Below are 17,340 nucleotides of genomic sequence, written 5' to 3'. Positions count from 1 at the left end.
ACCTAACAAAAATTATAGAAATAAAATGCTTAAAAAACTAAATATACATAAACTCACCGAATTAATTGAAAAATATGCCAAAAATATAGAATGCAAAAACTAACAGCAATTTTGCAAAATGTTGTGCAGAAAACCAAAAGAACTGCTCATGTTTGAAAGAATGCAAAAACTCCCAAAAAATATACAAACAATTTGCTTAAAAAACAAAGAATGAAAAAAGAAACAGAAATAATCAAAATTATAAGCAGAAAATAAAAAAAAACTGTTCATGTTTGAAAGAATGCAAAAACTCACAGAAATAATCAAAAAAAAAAATGCTTAAATACAAAGAATGCAAAAACTAACAAAAGATTTCCAAAATGTTATGCTAAAAATCAAAAGAACTGCTCATGTTTGAAAGAATGCAAAAACTCACAAAAATTATACAAATAATTTGCTTAAAAACAAAGAATGCAAAAACAAACAGAAATAATCTAAATAATAAGCAGCCAATTAAAACAACTGCTCATGTTTGAAAGAATGCAAAAACTCACAGAAATAATAAAAAAAAATTATGCTTAAATACAAAGAATGCCAAAACTAACAAAAAAATTCCAAAATGTTATGCTAAAAATCAAAAGAACTGCTCATGTTTGAAAGAATGCAAAAACTCACAAAAATTATACAAATAATTTGCTTAAAAAACAAAGAATGAAAAAACAAACAGAAATAATCAAAATTATAAGCAGAAAATAAAAAAAAAACTGTTCATGTTTGAAAGAATGCAAAAACTCTCAGAAATAATTTAAATAATATGCTCAGTAAAGAAGGCAAAAACTACCGGCATTTTTCCAAAATGTTATGCTGAAAATCAAAAGAACTCCTCATGTTGGAAAGAATACAAAAACTTGCAAAAATTATACAAATAATATGCTTAAAAAACAAAGAATGCAAAAACTAACAGAAATTTATCAAAATTATAAGCAGAAAATTAAAAGATTTGCTCATGGTTAACAGAACGCAAAAACTCACAGAAATAATTCAAATGATATATTAAAACAAGAATGCAAAAAACTAACAGAAATTATTTTTGCATTAATGATTTAAAATTGTTTGCTGTAATTAAATAACTGCTTATATTTGAAAGAATGCAAAACCTCGCAAAAAAAATTTCAACTAAATTATTTTTCAAGCGATTGTTTATGCATGTTATAATGCATACACTTATAAAAATAACATACTACCCAAGTAACCACAAGCACTAAATCAAAACTCTAAATTCACTCTAAATAAACATTCCCAATGCTATGACACTTTAAATAGCCTCCCAAGTAACCACAAGCACTAAATCAAAACTCTAAATTCACTCTAAATAAACATTCCCAATGCTATGACACTTTAAATAGCCTTTCCAAATGTTTCAAAACATTTGTAGCTTGAAACATTATTACCTACCGTATAATGACATATAGAACAGCCAATTAAAGTTTCGAAGCATTTAGCACAACTATGTTTCGAAGCATTAATGGTAAGCTTTATATATCACTGTAAAGTAAGCTTTTAATGTTATATCACATTTTGACATTTCTTAAAATGTTTCAAAACACTAACTTAACACTAGTGAGGGCAATAAAAGTTTGGCAGTATTTCGTGGTATGTTTATGTTTGCTGCAGGTAAAATCGTTCGGCGCACGGTTCAGCGTCTATAAAAATGTGAGTCAATTATACTTAGTTTTACTGGGCTTAGTATTACACTATTCTTTTTTCCAGAACAGCTCCTTATCGTCGCAAGATACAATTTTCTAGTTACGATGGCTTCCTGCAAAAACAAAACTAGAAAGGAGGAGTTTTCGCTCTACGCCAGCTTCAACGACACTTTCGTCTACGTCACGGATCTTTCGGGCAAAGAAACAATCTCGCGCGTCACCGGCAACATGAACGCCAAGGCCGATCGTGACGAGGCTCCGCCCTACGCCGCTTTGTTGGCTGCTCAGGACGTCGCCGATAAGTGCAAGTTGCTCGGAATCACGCTGCGTGCCACCGGCGGAAACCGCACCAAGACCCCGGGACCGGGTGCTCAGTCGACGCACCGTGCTCTGTCCTGTTCGTCAAAGAATGTTGTGATTTTTTTAGTGCTATTAGTATAAACATAAATAAATGCTCTGTTTTAATCTGGCAAGTGTTTCAGTTTTTCCTGAAGTTCTTCCTCAAGAAAGACTTAGTCGGCAAAAATCATCTGAAAAAACATATTTCAGGACGGACGAGACGGTTGGCGCAGGACATCTAGGTGAAACATCTCAGTACACGCAGTTTAGAATCTCGAAAGCAAAGCAACACAGCAAAAAAACAAACAAACTTTCAAAATCGTCATCCCAGCGTAAAAGCACTCTCCCAAGAGAGAGAAAGAGCTGCGCAAAGCTTTTTGATTTTTCTATTTTTGTTCTGTCGGTAAAGTAGTATTTTGACGTTTTACCGCTGTATAACTTTATATCAACTCTAGACTTCGCCACTCAATTTTACCTCCATGCGTATAAAGTGAATATAAAGTTTCAAGACTCTATAGACAAACTTTATATGTTGATATAGAGGGGATTTAAAGTTACCTTATACAGTCCCGCGGTTACTTGGGTAAGAAACATTTTTTTTTTAAAAAGATTGCAAAATCACCTTTTAGGGACATTATACTTTTTCAAAATATTTTAATACAATTTGTGTCCATTTTATATATTTATTTTACGATTATTTGTCAATTCGGCGAAACGTCCCATGCGGCGAAACGACATTCGGCGAAATGACCTTCGGCGAAATGACCGTCGGCGAAACGACATTCGGCGAAATGTCCCGCACCCTTTCCAGAATAGGGGAGAACTGGTCAAAAATGTCAAGAGCCTTATGTTTTCAATCAAATCAAACGAACTTGATGGTTATGTTACAGACATAACCAATATGACAAAGAGCTTCGCACTCTTATTTTGAGTGTATTTGTTAATTCAAATACCTTCTCTTATTGTAAAACAACGTCCCCTAAACCACAAAGCTGAAATTACGAATAAAAAGGACTACAATTTTTCTCTCCCTGCCATCCGGCGAGAGACCAAATTTTGACTTGAAGGCTTCCGCCGATGGTCCGGGGAGAGAGTTTCCGGGCTGGCAGGTGACCAACGAAAAAAAAAAAAAAAGTGGGTGTGTCTTCCTCCCACCCCTTCCCTCAGTAAAATGGTGCATCTGCTTTTGGAACAAAACACCCACTGGGCAGTAGTCATTAAGGTTCACTACCACTACAGCAGTAGACGCATGGGATCAACCTTCCGAGAGGGATTAAATAATTGCCGGAAGCAGGTTGCAGCAGCCCCGGCCGAAAAGCTTTTCCGTTCTCTCCGGAGGTGGTGGTTGGTGGTTGGGATTTGGACAGGAGGAAATTGTGTGACTTCATTTTTAGGGCTTGGATGTCGGGTGGAAACAGTGGGAATATTTGTTGTTTTTTAACATTTTTTTGAAATTCATCAAAACTTCGGATTGAATAATTTTATTCTTTTTAGTTTCAAACATAAAATAACAATTTTAAAAGCTAAAAGTTAAATTTAAATAGAGTTAATAACGATTCTGCCCGCCGTGCAGTGCTGGCTCAGAAACAAGACGATGAATAATTTCCAGGCTGTCCATTTGGGCCGGATTAGGCCACACAGGACGAGCAAGATTGATTGCGGCCTCCTGTGTGACAATGACGCCCGGGCCAAAGCACTTTCTCCCTCCGGATAGTCTTTTGGCTGCTAATGAAGTCCCCGTGTGGGCTAGGGAAGATGAACTTTTTCAGCTCAGCAAGTAGGGTGCTGATGATCTGGGCCAGATGGCCGGTCTGATTTGTGGGGATGAGCCCCTCCCCGGAAGCGTGAAAGAATAATTGCGACCGCACCGGAGGGGTCATTTATTGAGTTGAGGAGACAAAGAAGATGTAATCACATGGGCAGTGAAGGGATAATTTGGTTCGAGACGGAACAGGTTTGAGTGAAAGGAGTCCGGATTTCAAATTCAAATTGCACAATCGAATAATGTATCAACTTCTCGTCGCGATTCGAAGGCGATTATCTTATCGTTTATAACGTATGATAACTAATTTTTAAAATCTTTCTAGCCTATTCCAACCATATCATGTTATTTTTTTTAAACATTTACAACCAATATATTTTTTGATCGTGTAGTTTCATAGTACAAATGAATCTTCACGAAATACTGTTTGTTTTGAAAATTCTATAAATTTTAAAATTTGCGATATTATCCAAGTGAAATTTAAGCAAAATAATTGTCAAATTATTTTGCTGAAAATGTAGTTATTTTCTTGTGTCAGTTTGACAGATCATTTCTGGAGTTTTTGCCTTTCTTACAAAAGAAAGGTTTAAGGTTTGCTTTTGGAAAAACGCTTTTCTCAGAAATCTTAAAAAATTCGTGCACGGCGAGGAATCGTCCCAGGAAAAAATCCTATTACTAAATTGAAGGTTTAGATGCGCTCTTTTGGCCCGAAACCCGGAACTCAAAGTCTGATTTTTGAGAGCTCTTTTTCTGAAATACTTGAGCGATGTCTGTATCCGCTCTTAAAAATTTGTGTCTTCCATCACTGGAAAACCGCTCGTAAAACCCACAATTTTTATATTTCAGATTTGTAGCCGTGGGGTCGGAGACGAACATTTTATTTTTCGATTCACAATTTTCGACCAGTAAATGTGGTCAAAGCCATTTTTAGAGGTATTTTTTGGACTATTTTACAGATAACACTATCAAATTAAAAGAATTCAGTTTCAAACAAAAAGCCATTCGAAAACATGCGCCATAAACTGCTTGGGCCCAAAATTTGAAGCTTTTCCAAAATGTATTTCCAGAGATATAGCCATATTAGTGTTTTTCGTCTTATTTTTACCCTATTTTTTCCCATTAAATTTTTGGTTTTATACAGAATCATATACTGAACATCAAATTCGAAGTCCCGGCTCGTTCTCGCTCGAAAGATCGACAAGTCGTCAAGTCGAAGCATAAACGCCAGCACATTTACGCCAGCACATTTACGCTTGCGCGTTTTACGCTGCGCGTGAAAGTGTTCTTTCTAGCTTCTCATAATAGATCGACAAAGTGCAATATCGATACATTTTTTTTTTTAAATTTAATCATAGACTAACATTAAAGACTGAGTACCCTTTATTTTTTCAATCCAATAAGTTTTTCTTTATTAAATATTATTATCTTGCGACACATAATGTACCCCTGAAATTAAAAAAAAATGCAGTCGAGTTTTAGTCAAAAAAGATTCGAAGCTTTTGGTCAAATTCTCACTGAGTGGTATCATTATGTTTCTGAAAATTTAATTGCACCAATATATTTTTCGGAGTTTCATCATTTTGTAAGAAAGGCTTTATTTCACCTCTGGTGATATAAAATCGAGTTTTTTAGATATGTATTATTAGAAGATCAGAAAATCATGCAAAAACAAATATATTTTTTTAAACATTGCAAAATGAATCAATAGTTTCCGAGATATTTTATGACATTCAGAAAAAAAAAATATATATCGATTCCATTTTTTGTGAAGTTGTATCTCAGAAACCAATTTAATTTTTTTTTTTTAATTTTCTCAGCTATTTTTAACATATTTTTGAAGGGGTTCTTTTCATTAAAGAAGTATTTTTTAAATACAATATAGAAATCGAAAAATTATACTGTAAAAAAAGCAATAACTTGAAAACCATACATACGATACCATACCATACAAAAAATTTAGGTACTTTTCGATTGTCAATCAGATTTTGCATTAAAAAAAAAATTTCCGCAGGTTCTCGAAAAAAAAAGTTATGATTTTCCACAAAACACAATTAAAAAAAAACATATTTAAACCTAGATTTTGCACTAGCACGCTCAAAAAATTTTATCCTTAAAAAAGATTTTTTTTAAATATTAACTAAACTTCTAGTGATATAAAGTTCAACAGAAAATTGTTTTTTTTTTTAATGAACCTATTTTCTTCGAAAAAGTTTAAATCATAGCCTACATACATTTTTTTTTTGCACTGAGATATTAAAAACAAAAAATAATAATACTAATATGTGTCACCAGTCACACTATCAATATAACTGAAATTCAAGCAAAAGAATTGTCAAATTATATTGCTGAAAATCCAGTTATTTTCTTGTGTCAGTTTGACAGATCATTTCTGGAGTTTTTTTTTTTTGAAAAGATCCAATAAACCAAATTTTCAGTTTTTGCTTTTTGGGTGTTTTTAATACACCATATTCTTTTTTTAAGTCACCTTTTTTTAAACGATTCTCGATTTACGCAACTTTTTTAAAGTCATGACTTAAAATGAGAATGTCCATGACTTAAATTGAGAATATGACTTAAATTAAGAATCTTTGGGATTTTGTAATTTGTCGGAGAATTTTCATCATGTATCAATTGTATTTGGTTTAGTTATGTTATTAAAACATTTCAGCATGGTTTTGGAACACCTGGGATGTTCTAGTCCATCCGAAACTTCCGGAAATTTTGTGCAGCAGGCTAACCGAAGAAACAAGTTGAAACTTCAAAATTTTGACAACGGATCCTACCCAGAGTGCTTCAGTGAGTGTGCATTGTTGGAACAACTTATTGGGATGATCTGGGACATCCAAGGACTCCCTGGAGTTAAGATCTGTGGGTCTACCGCTGCAACAAGCAAGAGGTCGACGGATTTTGACCCCGGAACATATCCACATAGCTTCAGTGAGTATGGTAGACTACTTTGCTGATGTGTAGGGATGTCCTGGGTCATCCAAGGACTCCCTGGAGTTAAGATCTGCGGGTCTACCACCGTAACAAGCAAGAGGTCGACGGATTTTGACCCCGAAACATATCCGCATAGCTTCAGTGAGCATGGTAGACTACTTTGCTGATGAGTAGGAATGTCCTGGGTCATCCAAGGACTCCCTGGAGTTAAGATATGTTGGTCTACCACCGTAACAAGCAAGAGGTCGACGGATTTTGACTCCGGAATATACCCGCATAGCTTCAGTGAGCATGGTAGACTACTTTGCTGATGAGTAGGAATGTCCTGGGTCATCCAAGGACTCCCTGGAGTTAAGATCTGTGGGTCTACCACCGTAACAAGCAAGAGGTCGACGGATTTTGACTCCGGAATATACCCGCATAGTTTCAGTGAGTATGGTAGACTACTTTGCTGATGTGTTGGGATGTACTGGGTCATCCTTGGATGACCCAGGACATTCCTATTCATCAGCAAAGTAGTCTACCATGCTCACTGAAGCTATGCGGATATGTTCCGGGGTCAAAATCCGTCGACCTCTTGCTTGTTACGGTGGTAGACCCGCAGATCTTAACTCCAGGGAGTCCTTGGATGACCCAGGACATCCCTACACATCAGCAAAGTAGTCTACCATGCTCACTGAAGCTATGCGGTTATATTCCGGAGTCAAAATCCGTCGACCTCTTACTTGTTACGGTGGTAGACCCACAGATCTTAACTCCAGAGAGTCCTTGGATGACCCAGGACATTCCTACTCATCAGCAAAGTAGTCTACCATGCTCACTGAAGCTTTGCGGATATATTCCGGGGTCAAAATCCGTCGACCTCTTGCTTGTTGCAGCGGTAGACCCACAGATCTTAACTCCAGGGAGTCCTTGGATGTCCCAGATCATCCCAATAAGTTGTTCCAACAATGCACTGTAGCCTACCGCACTCACTGAAGCACTCTGGGTAGGATCCGTTGTCAAAAATTTGAAGTTTCAACTTGTTTCTTCGGTTAGCCTGCTGCACAAAATTTCCGGAAGTTTCGGATGGACTAGAACATCCCAGGTGTTCCAAAACCATGCTAAAATGTTTTTATAACATGACTAAACAAAATACTATTGATACATTTTGGAAATTCTCCGACAAATTACGAAATCCCAAAGATTCTTAATTTAAGTCATATTCTCAATTTAAGTCATGGACATTCTTTTTTTAAACGATTCTCGAATTAAACACCCCCATTTCGTTGTGTAAATCAAGAATATGGTGTACCCCTGACTCAAGGCGGTTTCAAAAATACCCAAAAAGCAAAAACTGAAAATTTGGTTTATTGGACCTTTTAAAAAAAAAAATCCAGATTTGTTGAAGATTCAGCATTCGTTGCTGGTATTTCAGTAGAGCGTCCAATTTCCCGTCCCGGGAAAAAATTTCCCGGGAATTCCCGGGATTTCCCGAAAAATAATATTTCCCGTTTCCAATTCCCGAAATTCAAGCGGAAGTATAAATTTTCCTAACTTTTTGGTCCCAAATTTTTGAAAATTTACAAAAAAAAATAATGAGAGAACCTAACTTAATTTTATTCATTTTAATCTACTGTGCATATTGAACTAATAAGAGAAAATCAGGTTCATTTAAGGTGTATTTCATATTAAAACGGGGTAACAATGATAGGATTTCATTCTGCTTTTATATTTTTTTCCAACTGGTATGGTTTGTCTCAAGATTATTTTTTTGTAAAACATGTACTGGGGTAGGCCACATAAGGTCCACGAAATATTTTTGGGAAAAAATGTTTTTCAATAGTATTTGAAAAATAGTGGCGTTGAAAATTGTATTTAGCATTTTGGGGTGACTTTGCACAAAGTATTTGTTGTTAAAATCAGATTTAAAGTGTTCAAACTAAGGTTGCTGATAAGTTTTTAAGAAAAAAAAATCAATGTGTAGATTTACTTTACTAAATTTATAAGCTTTTTAACAATATACATTTAAATTTTAGGTGAAATTGATAAAAAGTCAAAATTTTGCCTAAAAATCGTTAAAATGTGTTTTGTTGCTAAAATTTCGGTCTAGAACAAGTTATTTGCCATGACAAACATAATTTCTGCATGATTTTATTTTTTTTGCCTTATGAGTCAACACTATTCTTAAACATATTCCCTTGAAATGGTAACAGAGACAAATTTAAAAGCATTTTTATGGTTGAGAAGCAGGGATTTTGCTCACTTATTCAAAATTTGATTTAAAAAATAATACTTCTCAACAAAAAAATATCAATTTTTTTTTATTTGGTAGGAGTTGAAAGACAGCATATAAAAATAGAAAATTTCAATATTTTTATAAAATTGTATGATTTTTAAAAGCAGTCAAGCCATTAATTGACCCCCACACTCATTTTGAACATTAAAGTTGCTGTTCTATAAAATTTTGTTGCAAAATATCAATCAGAAGCAGGATAAGATCAATTTTCGATAACTTTCAAATTTCCCGGAAATTCCCGGGATTTACCGGGAAATTTGTTTAAAAAAATCCCGTTTCCCGGGAATTTAGCAACCCCGGGAAATTGGACGCTCTATGATTTGATTTTTTTGCCATATTTTTTTCCATTGCTGTTTTTCATCCATATATTACTCAAATTGCGCTTGAAATAAAAAACACCTACCATAAAAAGCTTCTTCCATGTCTGGTTATGTTGTGACTTGCCGTTATTATTGTTTTTCGTTTGGAAAAAGTGGGTGGTTTTGGCAATCATCCACCCCTGGAAAAACAACTGGTTAGCATCGAGGCTTCTGTTTTTCACACTTTCAAACCTTTGTTTCTGAAAATGACTATACAAAATTCAAAAATCAAACACAACACATTTGAAAAAGGATTTTCACTGTAACTTTTGAGTGAATTTTCGGATCAATCTGATCAATGGTGTCTTCGGAAAAGTTGTAGGTATTGTTGAGCACTATTGAGAAAAAATAGGTACGCGAAGAAAATATTTGCCGATTTTTTAATTAACTTAAAAAAAACCCAATTTCCCTTAATTCGTATTTTTTGATTTTCGAGATTTTTTGATACGTTTTAGGGGACAAAAAACTCGCAACTTTTAAGCCATAGAGAAGTATGGTCATAAATTCTGCTGCTGTGTCATATTTTTTTTGAAAAGGTCCAATTAACCAATTTTCAGTTTTTGCTTTTTGGGTGTTTTTTAATACCCCTGACTCAAGGCGGTTTAGAAAAAAAACCCCAAAAAGCAAAAACTGAAAATTTGGTTAATCCAGATTTGTTGAAGATTCAGCATTCGTTGCTGGTATTTCAGTTACAATAATTTGATTCAATAGTGATTTTTGAAAAAAAAATGTGTAAAATTGAATTTGCAATCGAACAGTACTTTACAGATTTTTTGATATAGGAAATTAATACATGAGACATGATAAAATATGAAATTTTCAATCTATTCGAAAACACATTTTTACAAATTTTGAATAAAGACTAACATTTTAAAAGGGCCATACATTCAACATTACGTCCTTTTGTTATGCTAGTCTTGATTATTATTAAAATATTGTTTTCCAAAAGATTCGAAAATTTTACGAATGTTTCATGTTTTAACATTGAAAATCGGACCATTAGTTGCTGAGATATCGACATTAGAAAATGGTGGGTTGTTTGGGTGAGACTAAGAAAACTTCAATTTTCCTGTTTCTTTTTCTTTGAGCCGCTGTATCTCAGCAACCAGCGGTCCAACCTTTAATGTCTCTTAGACAATTTAAAAAAAAATATTTTTAGAAATGGGCACTCATAGTCACTTTTTTTAAATATCGCAAAACTGCAAATATTTCGCTGAAACCAAACTTTCGGTGGTTATATCTTGAAAACGGGGTCCTATATCAAAAAATCTGTAAAGTACTTTTCGATTGCAATTTCAAGTTTACATGAAAATATCTGGTCATTTTTTTTTTGCGTAAGATTTAGATTTTTTCCAAAAATCACAATTATTTCAAAAATGTATAACTCGGTGGCAGAATTTTTGACCATTTTGTCTATGGCTCAAAAGTTGCGGGTTATAGTCCCGCAAAACATAACAAATTTTCTCGAAAATACATATTTTGGGAAAATTAGTTTTTATGAAAGAATGTTAATTAAAAAATCGGCAGTTTTTTGTCCGTGTTTTATTTTTTTCTCATTTTAACAAATAAAATCCACTTTCGGTTTTGGTAGTGAATTGCTCAAATTTGTTAGTTACACATTTTTGCTCATTGCTTTCGAAAGCAGATTTAACAAAAAACATAATTTTTGCTCCTGATTATCATGTTGGTTTGAAGGCATATCCAGGCATATGGAATTTAAAAACACCCTTTAATTGCAATTAAAATTCAAAAAAACCATACGTCTATCTGTGCAATGTATAATTCAAGGAACGTGCCCAATTTGAAAAATGTGAAACTTGCCTTGCATTTGAAAAGTTTCAAAGGGGACCTCTGAAATGCCATCTCATTTTAATTAAATTCTCGGTGTAATTAATGTCAAAGGAATTTCATGATAAAAAAAGAATGTAAAGCCCTTATTTTGCTTCGAAACATCATAAGGCATCGTGCTGTATTCAGCAAAAAACACAGCGAGAATGCTCAAGACATGGCAGGAACGAAACGATGCATGCAGCTGCTTAATTTGTAATGACACCCGTTTTTGTCCTTAGCTGCCAGATTTGCATCCGCAAAATCATATTTTACAACGCTGAAAGGCGCCAGCAGAAGATGAAACAACCGTAGAAGCATAATAATTGGCTACTGCACACACACACATACATGCAGTCATGCACACACACAGCTGGGGAAAACTCTCATGAATTTGAATTCATTTTGGATTTCATTTTTCATTCAAAGGGGTTTTTTTCGTTTTGCTTTCATTCAAACCCGACCCAAGTTCTATTTGGGGACGGTTTTTTGTCTTTCTAGTATTTTAATGCATTTTTCCTGCTCAAATCCCGGGGGAAAAACGGCGCTACTTCCGTGCATATGCATTCGCTGACGGGATATGACGACGACGACGAGGGCGAAAGGAGTCATCCGGATGCAGCCGGAAGCACCCGTAAGCTCACTGTTACTGTAGCGTTGAGTTGGACTGGACTGTTAGGGATACAAGTTAAATTAAAATATAGTGGTGAGAAAACAATCTTCAATTCACACAAAACGTTATCAAAACAAGTCGTGTAAATTATACAAACCATTGGACAAATAGCATTGGAGCTTTTTTGGTGATTTGGTCCAAGGATGTACACGAACGAGAGAAACTTCTGGACGAACTCTCTAAACCCCGGGGTTCAAAAGTAACAAGTTGTTGAAGTTTTAGTATTTTGGGTTAAAATGTACAAAAAATCGTATTTTTGCAATTTCTAAAATCACTCATAAAACCCTTATTTTATTATGAATTTCGATCATCTTGACTTCATTCGACGCGTATCAGCATAAACTATAAGTTCTGATTTGTTTTAGCATGATTGAAACATGCCTTCTCTTGTCTTTATACGTTTGAACCGTGTGTGCAAGAGGCTTACCAAAGAAACAAGTCGTCTACCGCCGTAACAAGCAAGAGGTCAGTGATTTTGTTTTAGAAAACTGTTTTTCATTAAAAAAGGCAATCTATAAAAGAAATCTTTTTGAAATTGCAATTCAAATTTTGTTTTCATTAGGAATAAAGAATAACATTTTGGGTTTTCATTTTTTGTTACTTTTAAGGCACATTATCTACACAAGAATTGTAAAAGGATATAGGGGAACAGCATCTAATTCCAGCGTGCCTCTAATATTTCCATATCAGCCCGTTGACGTTCAATTACAGCTCATAAAACGCGTTTTCAACTAAAATAGGGTGAAACATAGTTTAATAGGAAGTTCGCAAGTAAGTTTCTATCAAAAGTTTTGGATGGAGTTAGGAGCGAGTGCTTAACCTGCCAAGCATACGAGAATTTCCCCTAGTAAGGTTCACTCCCAGTTAAAAAATTTAAGGACTTTCGACTTGTATCTGCAACGACGAACCGCCCCAATTGTCCATGAACACTTTGAAGAAAAAATATTTGGCCATCTCAAAACAATGTACAGTCCAGACTCGATTATCCGAAGGCTTCGTAAAAAATCACTTCGGATAATCGAATCTTTGGTTACATAATCGAATCACGAGGAATTTTTTTTTCGTTTGTTTTATTTTTGTTTGTTGAGCTTAATAACAAACCCTTAACCACGCTAATATGATTTAGATCGATTATCCGAAGTCCCATACAAACCTTAGGATAATCGAACTTTGGATAATCGACCCTCGACTGTATTTTCATTTGCTTGCATATCTAATTTAACCCTTTAAATTTTTAAAACTGCAGTGAATTTTTCATGTTTAAAAATATTTACAATTATTACAAAATTATTACAAAATTTACAAAGTGAGAATGCCGATCAAATAAGCCACATTTTAGTAATTGTAAATAAGTTTTATTTTTGACAAAAAAGCAATGTTTGACCTACAGTGTAGCACTGACGAATTATTTTTGAATCTTTTTGAAAAGTATTAGTGTATTAGAAAAAGAACAAAAAACGTATTTTGATTGCAAAGTTATATTTTCAATTGAAAAGTTCCTTAATTAAATTTTAATAAAGCTTTTGAAAAAAAGCAAATGATTCAAATCTACCTTCTCAAAATTGTATTGTAATATTTTACATGCAAAAAAAATAAATGCATAACAAATAAATTACATGCCGTGGTTCCAAAATTTGGATCAACAAAGAATTTTTAAATGCATCTTATATCAGTCCAGTTGTTTTGCAGTCATTCGTTTTTTTTAAATAATATTTCATTTCTTCTTTTTTAACTTTTTGTTTTGCGGTACTTTCATCAAGTTCTTAATTCTAACGCAGGAAAATGCATTTCTAATTGTTTTCTATTTTCATATTCCCAAAAAATGAAAAAAAAATCTAATTTTGGTCTGAAAATTCAGATTGGGTTGTGGAAATATAAAAAAAAAACAGTTGAATACCTATTAATCGATAAGAATTCTAAAGCATTAAACATTATTCGGCATGAATCAGCATCAATTTGGCTTTTTAGGGAAAATTGTTAAACATTTTAGTTTACAGATCCGCAATATGCCTAGCGCCTTTAATATTTTCTATATATATAATTTAATAAAGAAAGTGATAAGTAAGTTTGTTCCACGAGAACAAAAATTACGAAAGTCCATACATTTTTGGCAGTTTGCTCAAACGAAATTTTAACAACTTTTTTGCCTAGGTATTTAAAAACGTGGGTTTTATAGAAAACCTAGATGTATTAGTATCAAAAGATCGGAAATTTTATGCCCTTTTCGATGTCACATAGGTTGACTTGTGAACATTCAATCCAAATTATTTTTTTAATCAGTCAAGGATGCCCTGTTTGGAGTTGGGAGACTGGATTTATGGTGATTTGTCAACATAACATTATTTATGTGAATTTTTCGAAATGTGTACAAACTTTTTTTGCACCTTTTTTGATTTCTGTAATAGTATTTGTAATATAACTTTTTATGGAAATCATTTTTTCATGAGCTTTTTGAAGCAAAATGTTCGGCATGAGTTTCTGAATAAAACGTAGTACTAGGTTTCTGGCAAACTTTAAATTGTGTACATGTTTCATCACAAAATGCGCATAGTGCCCAAGGGGTGTAAATACTAGAGTGGGGTTTGTTCCGGTGGGCATACTGAGCCCAAATTCCAAATATGAGCTTAATTGGACGTAACAGGAGCTGGCGCTCTGCCCTTCAATTTTAAATGGGATTTAACCCGTAAAAAATGATTTTTTCAAAAATGTCGATTTTTGAGGCATTTTGGCCACTGAAGCGTTTACCAAAAACATCACTGGCGTGTAGGCCAGATCCTTGCGCATCTTTTGGTACATATAACATTGAAGTTTGGAGCACCTTGGAGCTCGGTACAGGCCTTAAAAGTTTGGCATTTTTTCGAAAAATCGGCCCGGCAAAAAAGATATGCGTCGCACCTCGCGACGCCCGAGACGCCATTTGATTTTGCTGGGACCGATTTTTCGAAAAAATGCCAAACTTTGAAGGTCTGTAACGAGCTCCATGGTGCTCCAAACTTCAATGTTATATGTACCAAAAGATCTGGCAAGGATCTGGCCTACACGCCAGTGATGTTTTTGGTAAACGCTTCAGTGGCCAAAATGCCTTAAAAATCGACATTTTTGAAAAAATCATATTTTACGGGTTAAATCCCATTTAAAATTGAAGGGCGGAGCGCCAGCTCCTGTTACGTCCAATCAAGCTCATATTTGGGATTTGGGCTCAGTATGCTCACCGGAACAAACCCCTGAATGCCCGCCAAAAAGTCATTTTTGTTACATCCTAGTAAATACCTTTTTTTGCATACACGGACAGAAAGTAATAACAAAATTCATGCCATTTCAATAACAAATACTGTTAAAATAACAGAAACTTTTATGGCATCTTCTTGAAATATCCATTTTTGCATAAGAGTTTAATAAAACTTGTTATTGGTCTGATATTGGTTGAAAGCTAAAATCACTTGAGAATAACATTTTTTGTTATGGAAGAATACCGCCAACTGTTATTGGAAAGAACGGATTAGTTGTTAAAATAACAAAATATAATAACAAAAATTTGTTCGAAGAATAACTTAAACTGTTATTTTTCTGTTATTACAATAACAATCCAATAACAAAAAAATCATAACGAAGAATAACAAATTTTGTTTGTTGTTTTGGCCTAGTATTTTCAAATAACAAAAAATGTTATTCCCATTTTATTTCCGTCTGCTCGGGTACTGTATTTTTGGCATATTTTCCAACTGGTAAGGGTTTTCTCTAGATTATTATTTTTAAAACATGTACTTGGGTAGGCCACACAAAGTCCATGCACCTGTTTTGAAAAAAAACGTTTTTTCAACAATGTTTAGAAAAATAGTTTCGTCTAAAATTCTTAGTTCAAATTCCGGGGTGACTTTAATAGTCATAGTTTTTTTTTTTTTGGTCAAAATCAGATTTTAGGTGTTAAAAATTTGTTTTACGTCAAATGTACCATCTTTTAGGTTGCTGATATAATTTTAAAGAAAAAAATGTTTATATTTAGTTTACTAAGTTTTTAATCTTTTTAACAAGGAACATATAATTTTTTAAGGAAAAATAAATGTATTTTTTTCAGAAAGCCCGTTCAATTTCCTACAAGTTTGTCTTTGACCACATTTTGATACGATGCAACAGCTTCGAGATACAGTAATTTTTAAATTACAAAATACAAAAATATTTAAATACCTTACGCCCTCCTCAAATGTTATTTTCGAGTACTATTGGCTCCATATACACAAAAATGGCTTATATAGGCCTAGGATAACATGTCTACAAAGTTTCATTGAAATCGGAGAGGGTCGGGTACAAAAGTACCAGAAAAAATTAATAAATAAAACTATTTTGTCAAAACCTTCGCAGCTAAATTATAGCTGATGCTATAGGTAATAAGTGGTTCTAGCGCAAAAGAAAATAAAACAAAAAACAACTAGCTGTTTACATTGAAAACGTGTATCTCATCGATTGTTAACTGTCATAATTAAATTTATGATCATGTTTGCTTTATTTATTTACTTTTGCAATACAGATTAGGACAAGACATAAATACATAAATATTATTTGCTAACTTTTACCAGTAGCATATTTGAATTTTGTTATACAAAGCATTTCGAAACTTTTTTTTTTAACTTAAAGACATAGAATTATGAGAATAGTGCTTCTTTTTAGGGATTGTTTCATATAAAGTTTCCAAGTTCCAAGAATCACATCAACAACAATTTTCTAAATTACTTGAATTTTACGGTTTTCACATGCATTTACATACGTCCTAACGGCACACATACGCTGAAGCCAGCCAAGCAAATACACATTCGTCTGCTGTTTTCATTCATGGTTTTACTGATGTCTGTGAAAGCAGATTCTATGTATGAGACTGAACAAACATGGTGGTCACAGATTGTAGATTTCAAGCTTTGAAAAAAAAAATCAGGATTAAAAAACTCAAGGAAAAGTGGAAGAACAGTTTTAAAGTTCAGTTTGCATTGTTACACTAAAGAAAAAAATAATTTTCAACGTCTTCCTGTCTGTGGCACCTGCAGTAATCTTCCGTTTTTTTTTGTTTCTGGTATTTTTTCTAGCCAAACGAGAAACTCTCCTCTCTGTGGGCAAGAAAGTATTTTCATTTCATTTCGTTAGCCGTCGTGCACGACGGTGGCGGCGCCGGCTTCAGAGCGGAATTTTCCTCAATTATGTTTCTTGCATATTTTTGTGCTTCAAAGTTCCAGGAAAAATAGTGCGGAGTTGGCGCTTGGATGGGAAGACCGAGATAATTCATTCGGGCTGGAAAAATGCACCCGGCTACAGTTTTCCCGGAGAGCTACCAGCTTAGTCTGCTGACGGTGGGCCTTGTAAAGTATTATGAAATTTTATAAGGTTGCTTCTGTTCTGGAAGCTGCAGGTTTTTCTTGTGAAATTTCGGTATTATTTAAATCTTGCTAAGAATAACTGAAATTGCGGCTTGGCTTCAAAAACTAATTAAA

General features: G+C 34.0%; 2 protein-coding genes across 3 annotated transcripts in view; one reads left to right on the top strand and one right to left on the bottom strand.

Annotated features, from left to right (window-relative positions):
• Positions 1 to 17,340, bottom strand: part of LOC120432174 (connectin-like) — a 360,132-nt gene that overhangs the window by 69,386 nt on the left and 273,406 nt on the right. The gene's annotated exons all lie outside the window — the stretch shown is intronic.
• LOC120432176 (40S ribosomal protein S14-like) lies at positions 1,312 to 2,602 on the top strand. Of its 2 annotated transcripts, none has more exons than XM_039597314.2 (2): positions 1,312 to 1,692; positions 1,755 to 2,602. In XM_039597314.2, exons 1-2 carry the CDS (start codon positions 1,543 to 1,545, stop codon positions 2,124 to 2,126), a joined length of 522 nt encoding a protein of 173 aa, XP_039453248.1. In that variant the 5' UTR covers positions 1,312 to 1,542; the 3' UTR covers positions 2,127 to 2,602. The 2 variants fall into 2 exon arrangements, with proteins under 2 accessions (XP_039453248.1, XP_039453249.1); XM_039597315.2 differs by having other exon boundaries at positions 1,750 to 2,602.

Source organism: Culex pipiens, chromosome 3 (genome assembly GCF_016801865.2).
Source record: "Culex pipiens pallens isolate TS chromosome 3, TS_CPP_V2, whole genome shotgun sequence".
NCBI lineage: Eukaryota > Metazoa > Arthropoda > Insecta > Diptera > Culicidae > Culex > Culex pipiens.
This window is presented reverse-complemented; position numbering and strand designations above follow the sequence as displayed.